At 39.8% G+C, this 24,367-nt stretch overlaps 1 protein-coding gene across 2 annotated transcripts in view; it reads left to right on the top strand.

Annotated features, from left to right (window-relative positions):
• Positions 1-19,790: 19,790 nt before the first annotated feature.
• Positions 19,791-24,367, top strand: part of ap3s1.S (adaptor related protein complex 3 subunit sigma 1 S homeolog) — a 30,867-nt gene continuing 26,290 nt past the window's right edge. Inside the window, exon 1 of one of the 2 annotated variants that reach the window (XM_041572996.1) lies at positions 19,791-20,123. In XM_041572996.1, the coding sequence (XP_041428930.1) occupies positions 20,055-20,123 (69 nt within the window). In that variant the 5' untranslated portion in view covers positions 19,791-20,054. 2 annotated transcript variants of the gene reach the window in all.

Genomic DNA, 24,367 nt, shown 5'->3' with positions numbered 1-24,367 from the left:
CCTGGCATTCTACAATTCACGGTGCACACAAACAAACAAACCAAACAAACCATAAATGTTAGGTCACATGAGCCAATTAACAGACAGAGTTGTGTCTTTTGCTTCCACACTTCTTCCTGTTACAGTTAGAGCTGCAGTATTTCTGGTCAGGTGAGGCAGCACACAGACCATCACGAAATGGTGGCTCAAGGCAAGAGATGCAAAAGGGTAATATTTACTTAAATATATATTCCAGTTTGGTAAGATTCTTTAATATGCCACTTAATATGATGTAAACTATCTATTGCTTAAGTGTTCATTTTGGTGGTATAGTTTTCCTTTATGGCCCTTAGGATTTTTTGTTTGAAGTAGCCAAATCCAAAATCACTCCCTCTGCAGTAGTCTGCTTTTTTTGTCCTGACCCTGGCGTACCTCCACTTTTTTCCAATATCTGCCAGTGTAGCTGAGCCACCCGATGCCCCTGTGTATAAAAATGCCGGGCTAATAATGTTTCTTTTTTAGATTTTTAATTTTCTTTATTACCCATAGAATCCAATGATGTTACTGGGGGTTTATAATTACGTATTGTAGACTTATGTTCATTAAATCTGACTTTGATGGATCTGGATGTTTGTCCAACATAAGCCAAACCACAGGGGCATTTGATGCAATATATCACGCTATTGCAATCACACGTAAAGAACCCTTTAAGCGTGTGTTTGTAAATAAATTCCAGTCTCTTATTTAAATCAATGCATGGTTGCTAGGGTAATTTGGACCCTAGCTACCAGATTGCTTAAAATTACTAATAGGTCTGTATTCGGCTGAATTCAAATAGTTTGAATCAAAGGAATAGAGCATTTGATCATATTTGATTCGAAGTTTTTCCCCCAAAAAAACTTTGATTTTTCAAAGTCTACCAATTGACTCCAAGTAGGTTCTAAGAGGTCCCCCATAGGCTAAAACAGCAATTCGGCAGGTTTTAGATGGCGAATGGTCGAAGTCTCATTTTTAAAGAGACAATACATGATAAATTTCAATATTTGAATTTTCAATTTTTTTTTCAAATTCGGATCGAATTTGGACTATTCCCTAGTCGAAGTACACAAAAAATAGCTTGAAATTGAAATTTTTTTAATTCGAAAATTCACCTCTATCTTTGATAAATCAGCCTCTAAAAGTTATCCCAAAGGTGAATAACCCCTTTAATTATGATGCAATCCTCTTCATTTCTCCATTTTTAGTAACTCCAGCTATTACAAATTCCAAACATGCCTTTATAAGCTAAACCTAATAGCCCTTGAGCACTGGGAAGAAGAAAATGATGCATTCATGGGAATCACACACATGTCAGCTAAATACTTTACTAATTCTTTACTAACTTTAACAGCAACAACAACCCCCAAAGGTATTGATTTAATTTAAGTGATAATTGTGGTGTTTATACAAATGGCAATGTGGCCTGCACTGGACCCCCCGTCGGCTATTAAGGTAAGCGTGATGGGCGGCAGGGGGGCGGCATTGCGAATGCCGCCTCAGGCGGCGTTACTGACAGAAACACCCCTGGTTATACTCTACTCATCCTTGGCTAACCAAAACATAACAAATGGCTACAAGGATGGCTCTTCTACCTCTGCAGCAGCCTGCACCTTTTCTTCCAAACCCCGGTGAGCCTACCATACCTTTTACTGCTTGGATCCGTATGTTTGAAAATTACATTATTGCTGCTGACCAAGGGGAGATTTCTGCTGCTAGAAAGCTTGCTTTACTTATTCACTGCCTGGGAGCAGAGGGACAGCGTATATTCTATACATTACCATTACCTGATGATTCTTATGAAACGGCTCTTACTGCTATAAAGAACTTTTTTGTGCCAAGATTAATGTGGTTGCTGAAAGATATAAATTCCGCCAACGTGGACAACGTAATGGTGAATCCACAGAACAATTTGTAGCAGCTTTGAGAGAGCTGGTTGTTACCTGTGAGTTTGGGAATCTAACAGATGAAATGCTAAGACCAAATAGTGGAAAAAACAAACTCTCCTCGCATTAGAGAGGGACTGCTCCTAGAGCAAGATTTAACCCTTGCAAAGGCTATTACAGTTGCTAGCCAAATTGAAACAGCAGTAACAGAGGCTAAAACTCTCAGTCAGGGAACTGCTGGGAATGTACAGATTGTGAATTCAACACTGTGGCCTAATAATGCACAGTCACAGGCAAAATACAGTGCTAAGGAAAGGGATTCACCTACACTGCAAAACTGTGCAGCAAATACAAATAGAAAATATTGCTTTCGCTGTGGTTCAACACAACACACTGCAAATCATGTTACATGTCCTGCAAAAGCTAAACGGTGCCGCAACTGCACAAAAGTAGGACATTTTGCTAAGATCTGCCATAGTTCTGCTAAAGATGTTCATGAAGTCACTACTACAAATGTAACAGTATTAAGTGTGGATAAAGCTGGTACATTTATTCCAGACAAGTTTATATGCACTGTCAGTGTCAGTACTGCTTCGGCTGACAAAGGGCACTCCATTAACCTGATGCTTGATACAGGTTCAGCTGTTTCTATACTACCAAAGGATATTTTCTTGAAATACTTTGCAAAAGATCCGCTTGTTGCACCTGCCCTGAAACTGGTCAGTTACTTAAAGGATCCTGTCCCTGTGCTTGGTTGCTTGCCAGTGACTGTACAATTTGAATCTAATACTGCAAAATGTGACTTTTACATTGTGAAGAAGGGTACTGCTATACTTGGAAGGGATCTCTTTGCTGCATTAAACCTACAATTAGTTGATGGTCTCATTACTACAGCACCAGTGCCTGCCACACAGCCAGTGTCTAAAATTTCACCACAAAGCAACACTTCACTGGGCTGTGCAAAGAACTTTGTACACAAATTTAAGGTGAGACCAGATGTCAAACCAGTACCATTTCCTGATTCAGCATGGGAAAAACTTGCTATTGATATTGTTGGTCCTTTTACAGATGCTCCTATAGACTGTAGATTTGCTATAACCTTGATGGACTATTATAGTAAATGGACAGAAATTGCATTTGTTTCTCATATAACATCAGCTACAGTAATAACATTTCTCTCTACAGTCTTCAGCAGAGAAGGTAATCCAAAGGAGTTAGTATCAGACAACGGACCACAGTTTGTCTCATATGAGTTTGAGAGAGAGGAATATTGTGCATAGGAAATCTTCAATGTATTACCCACAAGCAAAAGGAGAAATCGAGCGATTCAACAGAGGTCTGAAAGAAGCACTACAGACAGCAAATCTTACTGGGAAATCTTGGAAAATATTTACAACAGAGTTCCTTCATAACTAAAGAGCAACGTGCCATGCAACAACTCAATCATCTCCTGCTGAATTATTACATGGCAGACAGATGTGCAATAAGTTACATGTTGCAGACATCAAACTTCCACAACATACTGTGCCTACAAAATCATCTACTGCTGACATTGTGAAATATCAACAAGCCAAATGCAAGGCTTATACTGACTACAGAATTAAGAAACCAGGAATACTGAAACAAGGACAATCTAAATTTACTACACCACTTGAAGTGAGACACCAGCGAGGACCATACACATATGAACTGTCTGATGGACGCATATGGAATGGAAGTCATCTTGCTCCTGTTAGATATAACTTTGGAGAAGCTCCATTTGATGAAGGACATTTTCCTACTCCTGATGTCAACTGCAATAGGCCTGAAGAAAGTGAACCTCTAAGGCATACTGAGAGAATTAGAAAACTACCTGCATGGACCCAGGACTATGTGATGTGAATAATGGATATTATTGCTTTAAGATGCATTGTTGTTGTTTATTACTCATCCTCGGCTAACCAAAACATAACAATAATCTTTTACAATTGTTCTTTTTAAACATTTCCAATCATTGAAAAATCATTTGTATCATTTACAAAATATTTCCAGACAAAATATGATTTTTTAAATGCTTTATCAAATAATCTTTGCCAATTCTAATGCTTAGTTCTTTTCTCGAATGCTTTGGCTGAAAAATGGTGTTTTTATCCATTCCCGCTAACCCGACCAGACAAGATTCTATATATAACCTGCACAATGTTTCTTTTCTCTATCTGCCTGCTCTGCAAGTTTCAAGTATACAGTACATGGAATAAGAGACAGGTTTAAGCAAGCTAAATAAGGTAAATAGTTAAATACCGAACAATAAACCTGCTGTACAAGTTGAAAGGGCACCAAAAAGCACCATGTACCATAGTACACCTGTCCCCCCGGGTGTGTTTTAATATGCCTTATATTAAGCTTTGTTTTCCTCCACCTTGCACCTCTTACAGCGATTATTGTGAATAAAGTGCAAAGTGAAGGGGAACCAGTGTTTCATTTTGGGACAAAGACACATGGAACTACTTGTAGCAGCTATTTGTCACGGCTACAAAAATAGACATTGCTGATCTTTTACTGATAATTGCCTCTATGTTTGTTTGCAGAGCAATTCTCAGTATTGTCTATGGCAGGGTATTTTCTGGCGATTTGTAGCCGTGACAAGCCGCTGCTACTAAGTAGCTCCATGTGTCGTCACACACTTATTTGTGACTATGAAATGATGCACGATTATGGGGTGTGAACAATATTTACCCATGCCCTGCCCATGTGGTGCCAATAAGGTTGTAGTAACAACTGGTGAATAATTGCTACTAATTTCTAACATTTGCAGCAGACGCAATAAACCTGGCCACAGACGCAAAGATCCGATCGTACGAATCAAGTACGATCGGACTTTCCCATCTCCCGACCTGCCACTAACCATTCAGATCAAAGTCTTACCATTCAGATCAAATAAAGTAGTTAAAGAACAGATCAGCCAATGTTCTACCTCTGACAGCAATCGTACGATAGTTATGTCCGACAAAGCTGGTGACAGTTTCCCACTGAAAATTGTACGATCGGCAATACATGCAGAGAAATTATCGGCAGCCGACAGAAATTTTCTAACCCGTCCGATCGACCAAACGACTCCACCGGACAAAAAATGTTGGGACTCTCCACACACGGTCCGAAAATCGTACGAATCCTTGATTCGTACTATTGGATCCAGGGGCGTAACTATAGAGGAAGCAGACCCTGCGGCTGCAGGGGGGCCCAGGAGGTATAGGGGCCCCACGAGGCCCTAATTCAAATACAATTTCAATAAATATTGGAGAAACAAGTCAACCTCTAAACATTTTGGGGGCCTGAAAAATAATTTGCTGTGGGGCCCAGTAATATCTAGTTACGCCACTGATTGGATCTTTGCGCCTATGGCCAGCTTTAGCCTCATTTATGAGAGCAAGCGCAGTGTCATATCCAAGTAGCCATGCAGAATTTTCCCATTATCCCACTACAATTGCAGTCACAAGGGGGAAAGATGTGTCTGATGCAGTTGTGGCTGATGTGTGAAAATGTGCTTAAAATTTAAAGGAACAGTAACATCAAAAAAATTAAATTGTTTTAAAGTAATACAAATAAAATGCAGTGTTGCCCTGCACTGGTAAAACTGCTGTGTTTGCTTCAGAAACACTACCATTGTTTTTATAAATAAGCTGCTGTGTAGCAATGGGGGCAGCTATTCAAAGGAGAAAAGGCTCAGGTTACACAGCAGATAAGCTCTGTAGAACATAATGGTGTTATCTGGTATCCATTATTTAACCTGTGCCATATAGCCTTTTTTTCAACTTCTACATTGCTACACAGCAGCTTATTTATATAAACTATAGTAGTGTTTCTGAAGCAAACACATCAGTTTTAACAGTGCAGGGCAATGCTACATGATATTTTCATTACTTTAAAACACTTTCAGTTTTTTGGTATTACTGTTCCTTTAAGGGACTGCATCATTTTTTTCTTTTGCATGACTCTTTAAAGCAAGTATGCTGCATGTATTGATGCAGGTTGCTGTAGTTCCCCAGCTGTAGTTCCCCAGGCACACAGTTTGAAACAGGAGGCACGCCGTATGCAGTGGCGCTAAGTGCAGCTATGCAGAAGTGCAAGGTGGATTAATGTACCTTTAATCTATGGTGTCAATTTATGCAAAATCTGTGTCAATTTGCTCGACAGATGTTAATGAGCCCTAATATGAATTCAGGAAACATGCTGCATTGTGGAGGAAAAAATGTGAATTGATTTTTTTTGCACTTTGCATACATTTGTAAATGAGGCATATTATTTATACAGCGTGGGCTTACTTGAGTTCTACCTTGGAACCTGTTGAGATAGCAGAGTAGAAGGCTGTGTAGTTAAAGTTTTGTGACCATGAGACTGTATGCTAGTGATGCACCTTGGAACTCGGAAGTCAGGCGCGGGCTGAGGGAGGGCAGGTTAGGGTCGGGTGTGGGTCGGATTTTACCCGACCCGCACATCACTACTGTATACCAACATTTGCAATAGTAGCTGCTGCAATTCCATGCCACTGCCCCAACAAGAATCATATGTAGTGGTGTCATTTACAGATCTTTCTACATGTATTAACGTGACTTGTGCAATACATAAGGAATAATGCTCCCTATATGGGACATTTATAGAGATCTCTGATCTCGTCCTTGATATAGGTGGTTATTTTGGATAATGTAAATACACAATAGAAGGCAGGCAGTGCAAGTAACATCTATTCTGTTCTATTTATTGTGTCCTTTTGTGTACTTATTACACACTGTATAATAAGGTGAAAAAAGGTGGCAAAAGTTCAACAAGGCACTCTTGAATGTTCTTTAAATACTGTTTTTGCCACAGAATGTGTAAAGAATACCAAAGTCATGTGTAGTCATTTACAAAATATTTCCAGCAAAAGTATGATTTTCAAATCAATGGAACAAATGCTTTATAAAATAAAGTCGGAAGCTTTTGAATGTTCTTCAAATACTGTTTTTGCCACAGAATGCATATGGAATAGGTGAGACAGCCTTCTGCTCTTTTTAATGTACATTACCATCAATTTCCTAGCTCTCATATTTCATGCATGCAACGTGAATTACTGTACTTGCCAACACTGACTAGCATAACAGATCAAACAGTGGAACAGTTCACATTTAAGAAGACCTAACATGTTGAGTGATAGTTGAATATCATGTACATTCTCTTTGCACCACATAAACAAATGGCTGCTGTATTGTACAAAAATACAGCTTCAACATACTGACTATCTATAGCAAAGCTGTCCAACTGGCAGCCCGCGACCCCCCTTGTGTGGCCCCCCACATTAAATTCTGCCTGCTGTGTCTGCTTACCATGTGTAAACTTTAAAAGGTATTACTACAGAGATTAACTGGCCCCTGCATTGTTTAAACCTCAAATTCAGACTCGAATGCCCCTGTATTGTTCACACCTGTGACACCTCAATTGTTCACACCCTAAAGTCCTGTACTGCTCACACCTGAGACCAAGACTGAAACTGCCCACATTGTTTATCTGTTCATATCTCATACACAGTGCCGGGCCAAGTTGACCGGGCACCAAAGGCAACCCGACCAACTACATCGCCCCCTCCTGATGTGCACGCACGTATAGGCGTGCATGCATGCATAGGTGAGGGTGCACACACATGGAAAAGCGCACAAGCCGAACCAGTATGTGTGCGCATGTGCAGGAGAGTGCGCTGATCCAAGAAGCAGGGATTGCTGCCACAGGTGAGGAAACAAGGGTTTGAACCAGGGGGAAGGCAACAGAAGAGGTAACGTGCCTGGCGCCCCTCCACCTTTGCGCCTTAGGCACATACCTCTTCTGCCTACCCCTAGTTCCGGCCCTGCTCATACAAACTGCTGAAGGGGCACCAGCACTGTCTCCTGCTCTGTTCTGCCTTCCCTATGCTCCCTTTGTGTGCCATACTCTGACCTCCCTATGCTCCCTGTGTTTGTCATACTGTGGCTGCCCTATGCTCCCTGTTTGTATCATACTTTGTCTGTTCTATGCTCCCTGTGTGTGCCGTACTCTGCCCTCCCTATGCTCCCTGTGTGTACCATACTCTGACCTAGAGTCCTGCAGCGGGTCGGGTACCCACTTCTGTCCTTCTCCCTCTTGGCTATCGGGCACTTTTGATGATGTCACTTCGGGTTTGCAGCAACATCGATTCCGGTTTGATGGTAGTCGGCGGTTTGCGGGTCAGGTTGCAGATAAAGCAGTTGCGGGTCTGGGTCAGGTAGCAGATCACAGTGGGTAAATATATGGGTGGTGGTTCGGGTTGCGGGTTTGGGTCTTAGAAATTGGTTCTGCACAGGACTCTATTCTGACCTTCCTATGCTCCCTGTGTGTGCCATACTCTGCCTGCCCTATGCTACCTGTGTGTGCCATACTCTGCCATCCCTATGCTCCCTGTGTGTGCCATACTCTGCCTTCCTTATGCTCTCTGTGTGTGCCATATTCTGTCTGCCCTATACTCCCTGGGTGTGTCCTACTCAGCCTTCTGGGGGTTTGTTAGCATTTGAAAATTTTGTTAGGGACCCCTAAGGTTTTTAATCATGTGTTTGGGGGGTGCTGTGATATCCATGGGGAGGATGAGGTATATGGATTTAAGGGTATGTCTTAATATGACAACTTTTTTCACATATGAGTAATAAGTGATATCCTTGCAATAAGCACCAGCCATTTGGTGTGCTACCCCCATTAATGGCTTCCATTATCGGCCCTCCACCATGTGGGCCAGAAAAAATCCGTCCCTCGGTACCACAAAAGTTGGACAGCACTGATCTATAGGATTATATTCTCCCTGCTTTGCAGTGCTGGGGTCCTCAATTCAATTCCAGCCAGTGTACAATCTGCAAGGAGTTTATATGTTTCCCCAGGTCTGGCTTCCTCCCACACTCCAAAACATACAGGCAGGTTAATCTGCTCCTGCTCACTGCAGAGTTCTATGAACTTTTGAAAACAAATATCTACATAGACTTTACAATTCACATTGAGGAAGCATTCTTTCAGCATCCAAATGATTATTGTGTACTGTGTTTGGTAGAAATGCAGCTCTGCAACATCTGTCAACACTGGAATTTTATTTTAGTTTCACATAGAGAAAAGATTTACTCTTCATGTACTATCCATCACCAGCCATAACTTTCATTTGAAACGTGTTTCTGTAATCACTTGCAGTTTACAGTTCCAGGCCACAGTTCAATGGGAGCAGTTTTGGTAACTTTGTGTTTTCGGCTGGTTTTAAAGCACCCAAAATCACTCCATGTGCCATTACTAAAAGGCAGAGAGGAGTTCTGTGATTATACAAAGACATATCGCCACAGGTTAAGGGGCAGCTTTATCAAGGATCAAATTGAAATTCGAAATTTGAATTTTTTTAGTTTTTTTTATGGTCAAAACTGTCAAATTCAGCTAGGGAGTTATGCAAATTCAATTTGAGTTTTTCAAAAAATTCGATTTTCGAGACTTATACTCTGGCCCTCGAATTCTAACTCGAATATTTTCCTTCTAAAACCTGCCGAATTGCTGTTTTAGTCAATGGGAGACGTTTAGTATTTAATAATAAAATTTCATTGGTTGAACTTTGAGTTAATGGGAGTTTTAAAAAGCCTTTATGAATTCGAAATTCAACCCTTGATAAATGTGCCTCTAAGTGTTATAAGGGTCAGGCAATACCAAGATTACTTCTTCTTGCTTTAAGTAGTGGGTACATTACCACTTATAGTACATACAATTTCTGGGGCTTCTCATGTCACATATTGGCACTTGAACCAAATAATGTCATGACAATAGACTTCAACAATATCAATCAATGAGCAAATACAAGCCCTTTATTCATTTTTAATGCCAGTTTGGCATCTCCTTCAAACTTTCTGTTTGTCTTGTGTTGACAAAACCTTTATCCAAGTCTGTAAAGAAAAAAACATTGTGTAGGTGGATCATAAAAATATTGCCTTGTTTGCTTTTGTCTGTGTTTACTATGCATTAGTAGGTTATTCCATGCCTTGCACATTACATGTATTACATGTTTACAAGGTGCTAGGTACAGTGTCCCTGTGATATAATCTCATTCGTGCATTGAGTATGAGCACAATCTCATCCAGTGATTGATTAGAGAATTGGAGAATTGTGCTGAATGTGCAGGCTCCACGATGACAAACAAAGAAACACCATATCAAAGGACACAGCAACTCAGCATTATGGTTTTGAAATTAATTTGCAGAAACCTTCATGTCAGCACATGCAAGCCTTTCAATCCAATCTACTCAGTGCCTGGTATAAGAGGGGACTGGCACCCCAATTAAAGGCATAAAACAAAAAATACCAGCACACAGAGTAAATGCACAGTGGGCAACCCCCTGTTTGTATAATGAGCCATGATGTGCTCCCAAACTGTCACTTTTAATTTACTTTGTGTGCCGTATATGTCGTAACATTGGCCACAGAATGACACTGCCTAGAGTCATCCTTTGTACTGAGCCTTATTTAAATATATTTACTTCTAAATTAAAAATTAAAAATCCCTCAAAAGTTCATAAAAACATTGTTTGCCCAATCATTTCAGTAGGTACCTGTCATTCCAGCTCAGGTCTGGCCAATCTTAAACCAATTAACAAATAAAGAGTTCTACCACCCAGTCCCGCATAATGCTCGTTGTTGCCAGGGCCTTGATATTTTTAAATGCATATCTCCCAACATTTGAAAAATGGAAAGAGGGACTAAAATGTTTGACCACGCCCATTTTATGACCACACCCTCTAATTACCATGTCCATTTTACAAAATTTGGTAGGTTATTAAACACATTTCTGGGAGTTTTAGGGCCATGTTTTATGTGTTATAACAGTTTTTCTAATGAAGGTGAAATTGCCCTTTAAGCTGCAAGTCATAGTTCTCCCACGTGACTTGTTTGTAAATAATTACAATCGTATATTTGCTTATCTTAATTGTATCTAAGTGCAGATGCTGAGTATTCTAGGCTCTCCGCCAAAAAGCCTATTATTTAATTGAATGAATTTTGGTCTTCCATGGGCATTTTCAGGCCAAAATATAGATGTCATTGCTGCCACTGCTGAGAGACATGGAATAGTTTCTGGCTGTACTGAGGTTTACTAAGCAGGAAAAAAAAAAAATCCAAGGTGTGACATTAGCCTTAGGCCAACAAAACAGGTGTGGCATAAGCCTTGACTGAATTAGCAGAAATCATCTCAAACAAGACTGCACTTTGCAAAATACCCTTTCTGTTCCCCTGAGACTTAAGACATTATGCTGACATTTAGGGGCACATTTACTTAGCTCGAGTGAAGGAATAGAATAAAAAATACTTCGAATTTTGAAGTATTTTTTTTGGCTACTTCGACCATCGAATTGGCTACTTCGAACTTTGAGTGCGACTTTGACTTCGAAACGAACGATTTGAACTAAAAATTGTTAGACTATTCGACCATTCGATAGTCGAAGTACTGTCTCTTTAAAAAAACTTTGACCCCTACTTCACCACCTAAAACTTACCGAACCTCAATGTTAGCCTATGGGGAAGGTCCCCATAGGCTTTCAAACAATTTTGTGATCGAAGGAAAATCATTTGATTGATGGATTAAAATCCTTCGATTGGATTCGAAGGATTTAATCGTTCGATCGAACGATTATTCCTTCGATCGTTCGACTGAACGAATATCGCTAAATCCTTCGACTTCGATATTCGAAGTCGAAGGATTTAACTTCAACAGTCGAATATCGAGGGTTAATTAACCCTCGATATTCGACCCTAAGTAAATGTGCCCCCTAAAGTAGCTGCATCTCTTCCTCTCAGCAAGGGAGAGCATTGTGTCCATGTCCTCCCTAAAGTCAAGCAATTGGACCCTGTCCAAATTTAGCTGTGCACAGGAGTAAACAAATTGTACTGTGGACTGACTAATCCAATTGTAAAAAATCCTGTCAAGGTGAGTCCTCAACTAATGTCTCACTTATATACATACACTTGTCACAGGGCCTAATACACATGTTCCAACTATCAGTTTGCAACAATTGCCCCATCTAGTGGCTCAATTAAACTGCTGCATTTCTAAACCCAACTGCCTGTCTATGGGGTATATTTATTAAAAAGTGAAGTTGGAGAAGCTAGAGTGAAATTCTGCCACTCTCCATTCATTTCTGGTGAACTTTCACCCTTTGATAAATACTCCTTTAAAAATCCCATAGAAATGAATGGAGAGTGGTGGGATTTCACTCCAGAGGACTGTGGTGATCTCTAACTTCACTCTTTGATAAATATAACCCCTGTCACTACAGTTATTGTCTATTTGGTGTATGTTTAATGTATATTATATAATGTATAATCTATTTATTGTAGAATGCTGCAGAACATGTTGGTGCTTATTAATAATCACTGAAACAGGTATGAACAAACGCACACCCATAACAGCCCTTTCAAATAGCCGCCTGGCGCTCAGTAATGGAGGCTTCGGCGTCCTCCTAATAATCCAATGAAATAGAAGTACCGGCACACGAGGCTTATGTTTGCAGGATAAACCTTGCTTTATTTCCGCACTAGAAATAAAGCAAGGTTTATCCTGCAAACTTAAGCCTCGTGTGCCGGTACTTCTGTTTCATTGGCTTATTTATAATCTTCATCATCATAATCATCAATAGCAATTGCTACACTGTTACAGCCAACATCTATTCGTTTATTCTTTCCCTGGGTGTTTTGCTGCTTTCTCACATAAACTAAAATAAATAAATCCACAGATCCAATAAATAACGGCTAATAACTGGTATTCTTTATTTACCCAATTTAAATAATGTCCTTATCTACTCTCTCGTTTTGCACAATTTCTATCCTGATCTATTTTCAGGAAGTTACATTCAATTTCCAAAAGGAACATGTTAATGCATGCATTGAAAATGCAGAATGATGTATATTGTAACTTTCATTACAATATTCTGTGTGGCACCAACACTTGGGGGCATATTTATCAAGGATCGAATTTCGAAGTTAAAAAACTTCAAAATTCGACCATCGAATTGGAGTACTTCGATAGTATCTTTTCCAGCGAAAGCGGGCGTATTCGATCAAAGTAAAATCATACGATCGAACAATTCAATCCTTCGAATTGAACGATTCAAAGGATTTTACAAAACTTGCCCAAAAATCACAGATAGGTTCTATGAGGTCCCCCATAGGCTAAACAGCAATTCAGCAGGTTTAAGGTGGCGAAGTGTCAAAGTCAAAGTTTTTGAGTGGTCGAATTTTTGCAGTTTTTTCAATTTGAATCGAATTTTGGCCTATTCGATGGTCAAAGTACCCAAAAATTACTTTGAAATTCGAAGATTTTACTTCGAAAATTCACTTCGGCCCTTGATAAAAGCTGCAAAAAATGTGAAAATAGGCTGTAAATAAACTGTAGCAAAGGTTTGCATTTGTAGTAGTAACAATTCTTTACCTTCTTTGAACTCTTGAAGTATTATGTTTCCAGTGGCCAAATGCCATCCATGAAAATCCACGTGTTGATTGAGACTTTCTGTTCTTGAAAACGTTTCACCAATCATCCAAGTGGCCTGGTAAGGAGTTCCCTGGCATTTAAACCCTTAAAGGAGAACTAAAGCCTAACTAAAGAAGTAGCTAGAAATGTTGTACATTATATTTTGGGCTTCTGTACTAGCCCAAGGCAACCACAGTCCTTTAGCAGTGAAGATCTGTGTCTCCAAAGATGCCCCAGTAGCTCTCCATCTTCTTTTCTGCTGATTCACTGCAGATGCTCTGTGCTGCTGTCACTTACTGAGCTTAGGGACCCACTCACAATATAATGTACACATAGGGGCAGATTCATTAAGGGTCGAATTTCGAAGTTAAAAATACTTCGAAATTCGACCCTCGAATTGAAATCCTTCGACTTCGAATATCGAAGTCGAAGGATTTAGCGCTAATCCTGCGAGCGATCGATCGAAGGATTTTTCGTTCGATCGAGCGATTAAATCCTTCGAATCGAACGATTCGAACGATTTTAATCCAACGATCGAAGGAAAATCCTTCGATCAAAAAAAGGTTAGCAAACCTATGGGGACCTTCCCCATAGGCTAACATTGACTTCGGTAGGTTTTATCTGCCGAAGTAGGGGGTCGAAGTTTTTTTTAAAGGGAAAGTACTTCGACTATCGAATGGTCGAATAGTCGAACGATTTTTACTTCGATTCGTTCGATTTCGTTCGAATTCGAACGAATTTAACCAATTCGATGGTCGAAGTACCCAAAAAATACTTCGAAATTCGAATTTTTTTCATTCGAATCCTTCACTCGAAGTTAGTGAATCTGCCCCATAGAATATGAGGCACATTTATCAAGGGTCGAAAGTTTGTTAAAACGCCCATAAACTCTAAATTCAACGAATCAAAATTTACCAATAAAATCAAATTTTTTTAGCTTGAACAAATTGAATCAACCCGAAAACTCAAATCCAATTTGATTCAAATTAGAAAAACTGAAATTGAATTTAAAGAACTCGATTCGAGTTTTTATCTCCAAAAAAAAACTCGAATGTCAGGAAGGATGCAAACAGGGGCGGCTGCAGGGGGGCCCAGTAGTTAAAAGGGGCCCCATGAGGCCCTAACTAATGAGCAGTTTCTATATATTTTGGCAAAACAGGGCAACCTCTGAATATGCTGGGGGCCCTAAAATTAATTTGCAATGGGGCCCAGTAACAGCTAGTTATGCCACTGGATGCAAACATAACCAAATTGATCCCTGGATCTCTCCCATTGACTTATACAGCAATTTGGCAGGTTTAAGGTGACAAATAGTCGAATTTGAGTTCTTAAAGGGCCAGAGTATGATAAATCTAGAAATTCAAATTAAAACTCAAATCGAGTTTCGACCCTCACTAAATCTTCCCCCTGTCATAACATAATGCTGATTAATAATTAATGCAGATGATTACCACATAACAACATAGAAACCAGTCCAATTAGCATCAGAATTTAATAATCAGCCTTGCAGCATCAGCTTATATTACCAGCCAACCTCATTTTCTGCTTGATAATTTGGGACGACCCCTAAGCTTAGCTGCTCAGAGCCCACTGAGCATGTGAGTGTGGCAGACACTTTCCAAGATGGTGACCCCCTGTGAAGTCCTGGATCATTGCTGCTACTAAGAAGCTGAAATTTTAGGCTGTTGCAGTATATAGGATATGCCATTTTTAACCATATTAATTTTTAGGGTTTAGTTCTCCATGTCCTAATAAACTTTTGTACTTTTTTACCCACTGCCTGATCACTTTTTGGAGGAACTCACACTCTTGGTTTTGTTCTTAATGAAAAGCTGAAAGTTTACTCTGGTGCAACAAATTCACTATACAAATATGGCATTTTTAGCAGCATTCATTTTTAGGGTTTAGTTCTCCTTAAAGGGTAGTACAGTCACAGACATCAAATCACAACTTATGCAGTTAGGTGCTAGATCAATACTACATAGTAACATAGTAAGTTAGGTTGAAAAAAGACACACATCCATCAAGTTCAACCTTTTAAGTCAATATACAGTATAACCCCATTTGAAGCCTCTCCAATTTACCCCAGAGGGGGGGGTGCCTTCCTTTTTTAATATTAAAAATATCTAACTACTACTATTATTACTAGTATTTGGTGCTAGGTTTACAAACTTTTACAACAAAAACCTGATCAATGTGTGGTTTTGTAATAAAACTCTAACATTCAGTTATAGTTTGGGGTCTATATCAGCAAAATATTTTTTGTACCCAGTCAATATATAGTATAATTGTATTAAATAAATATTATACATTCATTGATACAATATTTTGTCTATGCAACCAAGTGCTAGTGGGAGTGGTGTAAATATAGAGACAGTAGAAGTGAAGTCTGCTGCTAGAGGTCTCCACCTGGCACAAAGCTTGTGATACCTTATTGTGTCCCTCCTGTTTTCATTTACATAATATGCAGTGGTGCAGAGCCAGCTGTTTGGTTTGGGGGAAGGGTCCAGACATTCAACTTTACATCTCTAGGGGCTAGCAATGTAAATTTCAACTTTTGAGATGATTTATGAATACCCAAAACAGAGTTTCTGGTTTGCACAATTTATATTCTGGGTTTTTTACTTACCATGTAGTTTGGTAATCCTATGGATATTGGGAGTGAAACTATTAAGACCACTGATATTAATATAAAGACAGAACTTTCTCTGTTAATTGGCTCATGTGACCTAACATGTATGGTTTGTTTGTGTGCGCCATGAATGGATCCCAGGGGGGCAACACTTATTTCTTAAAATGACAAATTTCTAATTAGGATTACCCAATGACACAAACAACCAAAAAAGTATATAATTAAGAAAAAGGTTTATTTACATGAAGCAGGGTTTTACATTTGAGTTGTTTGATGCAATAAATGTTTTTTCTTTAGAGAGGACTGGACACCTACACATAAAAAAGCTGTATAATAAAAGTCCTTTTCAAAGTAAACATGCAACCCAAATTGCTTTTTATTTAAACATCCCTACCTGTTATAAACTTGTTTAAGCATCTCTTCTGTCAATCATATATTGCCTGCCCCTCATGCCTTAGGCATAGATGAGGGACAGGCAATTACTTTCACTTTCTATTCCACACTTCCTAGATGTCCTTGCACTCTCACATTCCAACTCCCTCCTCACCATCTAATTGTCAGTGTATGGGCATGGGTATCAGGTCCCCCATTCTGGTACATAAACAAAATGTTGGCATAATGCAAAGCTTATCATCATAACAGTGTCCTCAAAATGGCTGCTCCACACCGGATGCTTCATCCTTGGGGTTGCCACCTGTTTGGTTTTGACCTGAACAGTTCAGTTTTTCTAAGACCTGTTCAGATCTCAGATTTCTGTTCAGTTTTCCGCCTTGTGAAACCTGAACAATAATCTGGCCAGTAAATGAAAAACATTTAAATACTAAGATAGTCACCTCAGCATGGCTTAGTTATTATCAAGTAACTGATTTCTGTATAATACTGTAGATCCCATACCTTAAGTTAAAGGATTGGTCTTACTCATTGGACAGAATAGATAGAGGAAGGTTTCCACCTATTCGCTCAGTGGAGACCGGGCAGGGGGCGGGGCCATGATGTAGAGGGGGCAGGGCTGTGACACGGCAGGGGCGGGTCGTGACGTCGGGGGCTATGACACGGTGATTGGACGATCGCTGTCAATCATGGGGAATCCTGCCCGGTCTTCCTAATTTGGAAAACCGAAAACCGGATATGAAGTTTTGATACCGGGCTGTCCAGGTTAAAACCGGACAGGTGCAGCGTCGATCCTGGGGCTGCTGCCCTCCCTCTCCGCGCTTAAAAATCAGCGTCAGAGTGGGTCAAAAGGGGGCAGCATCACTAGTACATTGAGCGTAATTGCGCTCTTTGCATTAGTGGAGCCGAATTCCCGGTTTAAACCCTGGAAATTCGGCTCTTAAAGTTACAAGAGGCGGCTTTTTGTCGCCCCTTGTAACCAGCCGCTCGCTGCTGGAGCGGCCCTGGACAGGTGGCAACCCTATTGCCTCAACTGGACATCTCAGTTTTTTAAAGGGCTGTCCATTCAAAACTTTCTGTCCCATTTAAAACATTGAAAAAACTGGACAGAAATCCAGCCAGTTGTGTCTAAGTGATAACCCACATCATAACTCCACTGACATCATTGTGTCCGCCTCTGATTGGGGGTGGAGCCGTCATGCTCCACCTAGGGTTGCCACCTTTTTAAAGGAGAATTCAACCCTGAACTTTGTTGTCTGCGCTGAGGGGTAAGTAAAAAGTTAGGGGCATTTCCCGAGAGGGGGGGGCAGTTAGGCTGGGGGAGGAGGGAGGGGACATACCTTTCAACATTTAGGAAACAGAAAGAGGGACAAAAAGATTTGTCGTGCATAGCCTCACCCATTTTTGTGGACACACCCCTAATTACCATATTCATTTTACATAATTTGGCAGGTTATGAAAGTTTGAACACATTTCTGTGGTTTTTATATGTTATTACAGTTTTGCAAATAAAGGTGAATTGCCCTTTAAGCTGTGAGTCTTCGTTCTTATCTTATCAAACTGTTACAAAAGCTTATATTCTTAAAGGGATCCTGTCATCGGAAAACATGTTTTTTTTCAAAACGCATCAGTTAATAGTGCTACTCCAGCAGATTTCTGCACTGAAATCCATTTCTCAAAAGAGGAAACAGATTTTTTTATATTCAGTTTTGAAATCTGACATGGGGCTAGACATTTTGTCAATTTCCCAGCTGCCCCTGGTCATGTGACTTGTGCCTACACTTTAGGAGAGAAATGCTTTCTGGCAGGCTGCTGTTTTTCCTTCTCAATGTAACTGAATGTGTCTCAGTGGGACATGGGTTTTTACTATTGAGTGCTGTTCTTAGATCTACCAGGCAGCTGTTATCTTGTGTTAGGGAGCTGTTATCTGGTTACCTTCCCATTGTTCTTTTGTTTGGCTGCTGGGGGGGGTGATATCACTCCAACTTGCAGTACAGCAGTAAAGAGTGACTGAAGTTTATCAGAGCACAAGTCACATGACTTGGGGCAGCTGGGAAATTGACAAAATGTCTAGCCCCATGTCAGATTTCAAAATTGAATATAAAAAAATCTGTTTGCTCTTTTGAGAAATGGATTTCAGTGCAGAATTCTGCTGGAGCAGCACTATTAACTGATTCATTTTGAAATTTTTTTTTTTTCCCATGACAGTATCCCTTTAAGACCTAATTAAGTTAGAAATTTTGTATCTGTTTCTGGCTGTTCAGTGCAGCAGATCAAAGAGAATCTCGTAACTTTGACAGCGGGTTGAGCTATCAAAAGCGGGACTGTCACGCTCAAAACGGAGGTATGGTCTACGTGGGGTGGGTATGAGTTTTTTGCTAAAGGATTGAATTCTCCTTTAAGAAAAAAATATATTTACATTTTTCCCTATTAATAATATTAGGGTGAAGCATAATTTTTACTGGCCAGGTGGGTAAAATACCGACCAGATGGCAACCTTAGCTCCACCCCTAATTCTATCTGCCACGCCTAGGGTTGCCACCTTTTCTGAAAAAAATACCGGCCTTCCTATATATTTATCTTTTTTGCCTATTAATAACATTGGGATCAACCATCATTTTTACCGGCCTATGCCTCCTTTATTCAGGTTTAGCCGATGGCAAAGGTAGTAATACTATTCCTCCTTGTCTGCGTGTGCATCCTAGTGCACACACAATTTTTTTGGGAAAAACTAACGTCTCCCAACTGGAGTGCGAGCTTGCACCTTTCATGGGGCAAAAAAAACAAGCAGCAAATTTTTTTTGACCACGCACATTATTGTGGCCACACCCCCAAATTACCATGTTCATTTTACAAAATTTGCCAGGTTATGAAAGTTTGAACACATTTCTGTGGTTTTTTTTCCAGTTATTACAGTTTTACTAATGAAGGTGAATTGCACTTCAAGCTGTGAGTCTAACTTTACCCAAGAGACCTGTTATCTTATATTGTTACAAAGGTTTCCAAGTGCACCTGGTGGCTGTTCTGGGCCAAAAGTCAATTAAGTGAGAAACATTTTTCTGGCTGTTCAGTGCAGAGAAAAACGGGACTTTCCAATACAAATAGGGGACTGCAGGTTCAAAAGAGGGACTGTCCCTCTAAACATGATGGGACAGTGGGTAGGTATGCAGGTGCCCTTTAACCCAGAGCTGGCCCAAATAGTACTAACACCCAAGGCAAAGCCATCAGCTTTTTCAGACTGTTGAGTAAGTCAGGACGGGTATAATAAAAAAAAAGCCTCTGGCCTTGGCACATGACTAGTACAACAGCTCAGCTCCTGTCTTGCGCCAGTTTCCTTATTTGACCCTCGTTACTCCCCGTCTAAGCTACTGTGACGTAAAAATCCCGCGAGGTAACAGCTAACCAGACTAAAGCTTTGGCAGGAACACGAGGATTGGCCAGTGCGGTTTCTTGTGACACAGTGACGTGTCTCGGGAAGTGGCAGCGGGTCTGGTATCGATGTGAGGGCGACTCGCAGCCCTGGAGACTGAGCTGGGGCGCAAGGGCTCGTGTGTCATTAAACAAAGGATTATCGGTTCCTAAGAGCTGACACTCTACCTATTTTGCTGTTCTCTGGTAGCGCCTGCGACGCAGCATCATGATAAAAGCCATCCTCATCTTCAACAACCATGGCAAGCCCCGGCTGTGCAAGTTCTACCAACACTATGTGAGTCTTGTCTCCGCCTTCCCTGGGGTCACTCTCCAATTACCCCTCCCCCCTTTTTTAATAATTAGACGAAGATGCATTTGCCTTAATATCCGACTTGTATGAGGCTGATGGTGCCCTTTTAAAGGACCAGTACCCCTCGAAGGTGGAAATCTATTTTTCCAAATCCTGTCTGACCAACAGCTAAGAATAAGCTGTTCTTTTATAACATATGTGCTGTTTTATATGTTACTCAATTGATTGGGATAGTGCTTTATGCCAGCCTGAGAATCCCATTCAACTGTTTATCTTTCTCTGTAACAACTCAGCCCATTGTATTCTGCAGAGCTTGTGTGTGGGCCTAGTTATATTAATTATATTTGTATACGCTCACCCTTCATATACCGTTACAAATATAGTTAATATAAATAGGTGACCGTATCTTGTATGTAAACTCATAAAAAAGCCACCTGTTTTTTTCTGGTCCTTTATCAGTTAATCTCTGGGCAAGTTTAAGTGTAGGGGGTAGACGGGGAGTTGGTCCTGGAATCTTGTAGTTAGAGCACAATTGAATAAAATATTGTGTAATAGTTTTTAGATATTGTCAATGAGTATACTGATGTCCAGCCTGCTGCCCTCCTGCCATTGTAGCACTGCACCCATCCCAGTCTGCTGCAGTTCTGATTCTCCTTTTTTTATGTAAACTATTTATACTGATCGACTGAATTATTTTTATTTCCAAGGGTCCCCTCATCTCTGATAACCTCTCCTTGTTTTTTTCTTTCTTCATGTATACTCTAGCTCAGGGGTCAGCAACCTTTACTATCAAAAGAGCCATTTTGCCCCCCTCCCACTAAAGAAAAATAGTCTGGAGCCGCAAAACATAACACAGCTTATAAAATTTATTTAACCTTTTTTTAATTTTAACTGTTACAACAACAGAATACAACAAACAGAAGTGCATTGTGTATATGCAGGGCTACTTTGAAATAAATTAAACACTGAATAGCCCTATTAAATGCTAGTGTTCTCATCTGTTTAATGTGACTTCTGTTTCTGAAGCTCCATGCTGATCGTCACTCTTGTCTTGAGTGTGTGACCGTGGTAAGGACCATGATGAATCATCTTGCTGTGGCTCAGTCTTGCCTGTCACTCCTGAGACATCTATACAGCCCTCGCACCTGCTGGTGGCTTCTTGAGTGTGCTTACCGCGGTCGCACACTCAAGAAGCCACCAGCAGGTGCGAGGGCTGTAAATACGACCTAACAGGCAGAGCCGAAAGACTGAGCCGCAGCAAGCAGGATGAAGAGCCGCATGTTCGCTACCCCTGCTCTAGCTTGTCTTTTTGCTGGTATGTCTGGAAGATTGAGGTGCTGTGAGACAAAAACCTTTATTTAAAGGAGAAGTAAAGGCTTTCCGTATGCATAGAGATACTGTTAGAACCCTTAAAAAAAAAAAAAAAAAAAAAAAAAGGCAACTGTTTGTTATATAGTGAATAAAGTACCCCCTCTTGTAAAATAGAAGGATATTAAAAGGAGGAGTTTCATGACCATATAAAAACACAAGGCCGAGTGTTTTTATACAGGTCATGGAACTCCAAGGTAACTTCTAAAATCCTTATATTTTACAACTGGGGGTACTTTATTTATTATAATACACACGTTTCAATGAGTCATGTGACAGAAATGACATCAGAACTCACAATAAAGTACCCCCTCTTGTAAATTATAAGGATATTATAAGTTACCAAGGAGTTTCATGACCATATAAAATCACAAGGCGGAAGGCTGTGTTTTTAAATAGGTCATGGAACTCCGAGGTAACTTCTAATATCCTCATGTTTTGCAACTGGGGGTACTTTATTATAATACACAAGTTTCAGTGATTCATATGACAGAAATGACATCAGAATTCACCGTTTATAACTGATGACATCAGAACTCACCGTTTATAAGGATATCATTTAGAGGATATGCATGGCTTTTGTGTATTCTAAGGATATAATTTACAAGATATTCATGGCTTTTGTGTATCATATAGTGAATAAAGTACCCCCTCTTGTAAATTATAAGGATATTATAAGTTACCAAGGAGTTTCATGACCATATAAAAACACAAGGCAGAAGGCTGTGTTTTTATACAGGTCATGGAACTCCGAGGTAACTTCTAATATCCTCATATTTTACAACAGGGGTACTTTATTTATTATAATACACAAGTTTCAGTGAGTCACGTGACAACAATGACATCGCTACTCACCGTTTATAACTGATGACATCAGTACTCCCCGTTTATATCATTTACAAGATATTCATGGCTTTTGTGTATTATAAATATATATTTGTACCATTGAGAAGAGAGAGCCTCCAGTGCCTAACACAGCCACATCTGTGTGCCCCATCGGTGATGTTTTGGAAATCGGTGTGCTCTGCAGCGGGAGGCAATAGGAAATAAGCATGCACTGCTAGGGGCCGTGTCCACTCGCTTGTTATTCACAGGGCAATTTTTCTGAGAAACCTTTACTTCCTCTTTAATGGTTTGCCAAAAAATGATGATTCACTCTATACAGGAAAACATATAAAAGTCATGTAGTTATGTGTCATTTTCACTTAAAACTTTTTAGAGCATTATTGTTTATATCGTTTCAGCTGCAAACTGCCCCTCTGATTCTGTATTGGGACTGTCAGACCCATATTAAAAGGGCTAGTAAAGGAATAACAAAATATCTGCTTGTTCTTTTAGTATAATTATGGCCACCCCATTAAACCCCTTTTCAACCTCTATGTACTATCCTGTTAGCCTCGGAAGGTCTAAAATGGGTGTATGTCTAGAATAAATGTGCCAAATAGCTTCCCTAGATGAAATATATTTTTTGTGTAGAGCGGTTTTCTTCCTCAAATAAAATAATTCTCAGTTGAGAGTTATTTGGTTTGCCATGTTCATTTTAAGACATTCTTCTTATTGCTTATGTTTCACATCTTTTGGGTTGTTGCTACCTATTGTTTCTGTTTATCTATCTCTCTGATGCTCCTTCTGTGTAAATATAGCTTTTGCAGGAATAATCGGTTAAAACCCTAAGATATGTTTTTTGGTTTTTTTTCAAAACATTCAAATGGTGCTTTGTCTAGAGGGGCTTGGAAAGACGTCCCTTTAACTGCTGCTTCTCACATGACTCTGTAATAGGATTTAGTGAGTTCATGAACACAAAGGACTGAATGTGTTTCCCTCAGGGATTATGATTTATGGCCAGTGGAAAAATCAATTCTTACACTTCTGTTTACTGCTTAGGGCATCTTCTGCAGCCATTTCCCCCTGTGTTCTGGCAGCTATTGGTTGCTGTACATTTTAAAGTTTAAACAAACTGCATCTTAAATGCAGAACAAAATTAACAGCCTATGTGTATTTGCCCTAATAGTTGTATCTGCTATGAGGGAACTACTAACCCACAGTGTGAATGTGTAAGAAGGCAACTTCATCACGATATAAAACAATATTGACAATGAAGTATTTTCTTTAGATGAATATGATCTTATAGGAACAGCAATGATATCCTTTAGGACATTCATTAGTCTTGGCTATTTGTTCTCCAGTGGTCCTTGTTTTATTGGTTGCGGATGACTGACCATCGTCACCAGCATGACAGTTGCTTCTTTGTTCTATTCATTGCATCTATACTAAATGAGATTTTGTACTCAGCACTACCATTATTACTGTAATTATAACATCCATTTTACCCAGCTGTCCTTACCACTTTGGCAAACACCTTCCAAAAGTAATTATCACTAAAACGGGATTTGTTAATTGCTTTGCATATAATATAAAAGCCGCTTTTTTTAATCTTTTGCTGTCAGAAGTCCACTTGCCAGTTTATAAATAAATAATATTATATTGGGTTGCATCCTTCTGGTGGTTACAGGCTGCATTATTAATTCATGTTATTGGCAATGGGATTCTACAAAAAACCTACTCAGCAAGTTCAATAAGGCTGCTGGTGTACAGTAACTTTGATAAATGTTCTGGAATCTAAAACCATCTGAGTTTATAGCCTCTATCTTGCTGACCCTTCCCTATAGAGTTCAGAACACACATCTTTTAAATATTCCAAAAATATTTTTTACGCTCGGTTAATGAATTGCTGCATACAAGTCTCTATAAAAATATGTAATAAATGTTACTGCTGTCTGTACATAATCAGCAATTATAGCAGAAGGGAAGCAACATGTTTTTAAATTTTTAATAGGTTGGGAAAGTCCTAGAAGACCTCC

Source organism: Xenopus laevis, chromosome 1S, assembly GCF_017654675.1.
Source record: "Xenopus laevis strain J_2021 chromosome 1S, Xenopus_laevis_v10.1, whole genome shotgun sequence".
Lineage (NCBI taxonomy): Eukaryota > Metazoa > Chordata > Amphibia > Anura > Pipidae > Xenopus > Xenopus laevis.
The sequence above is the reverse complement of the archived record's forward strand: the minus strand, read 5'-3'. Positions and strand labels throughout refer to the sequence as shown.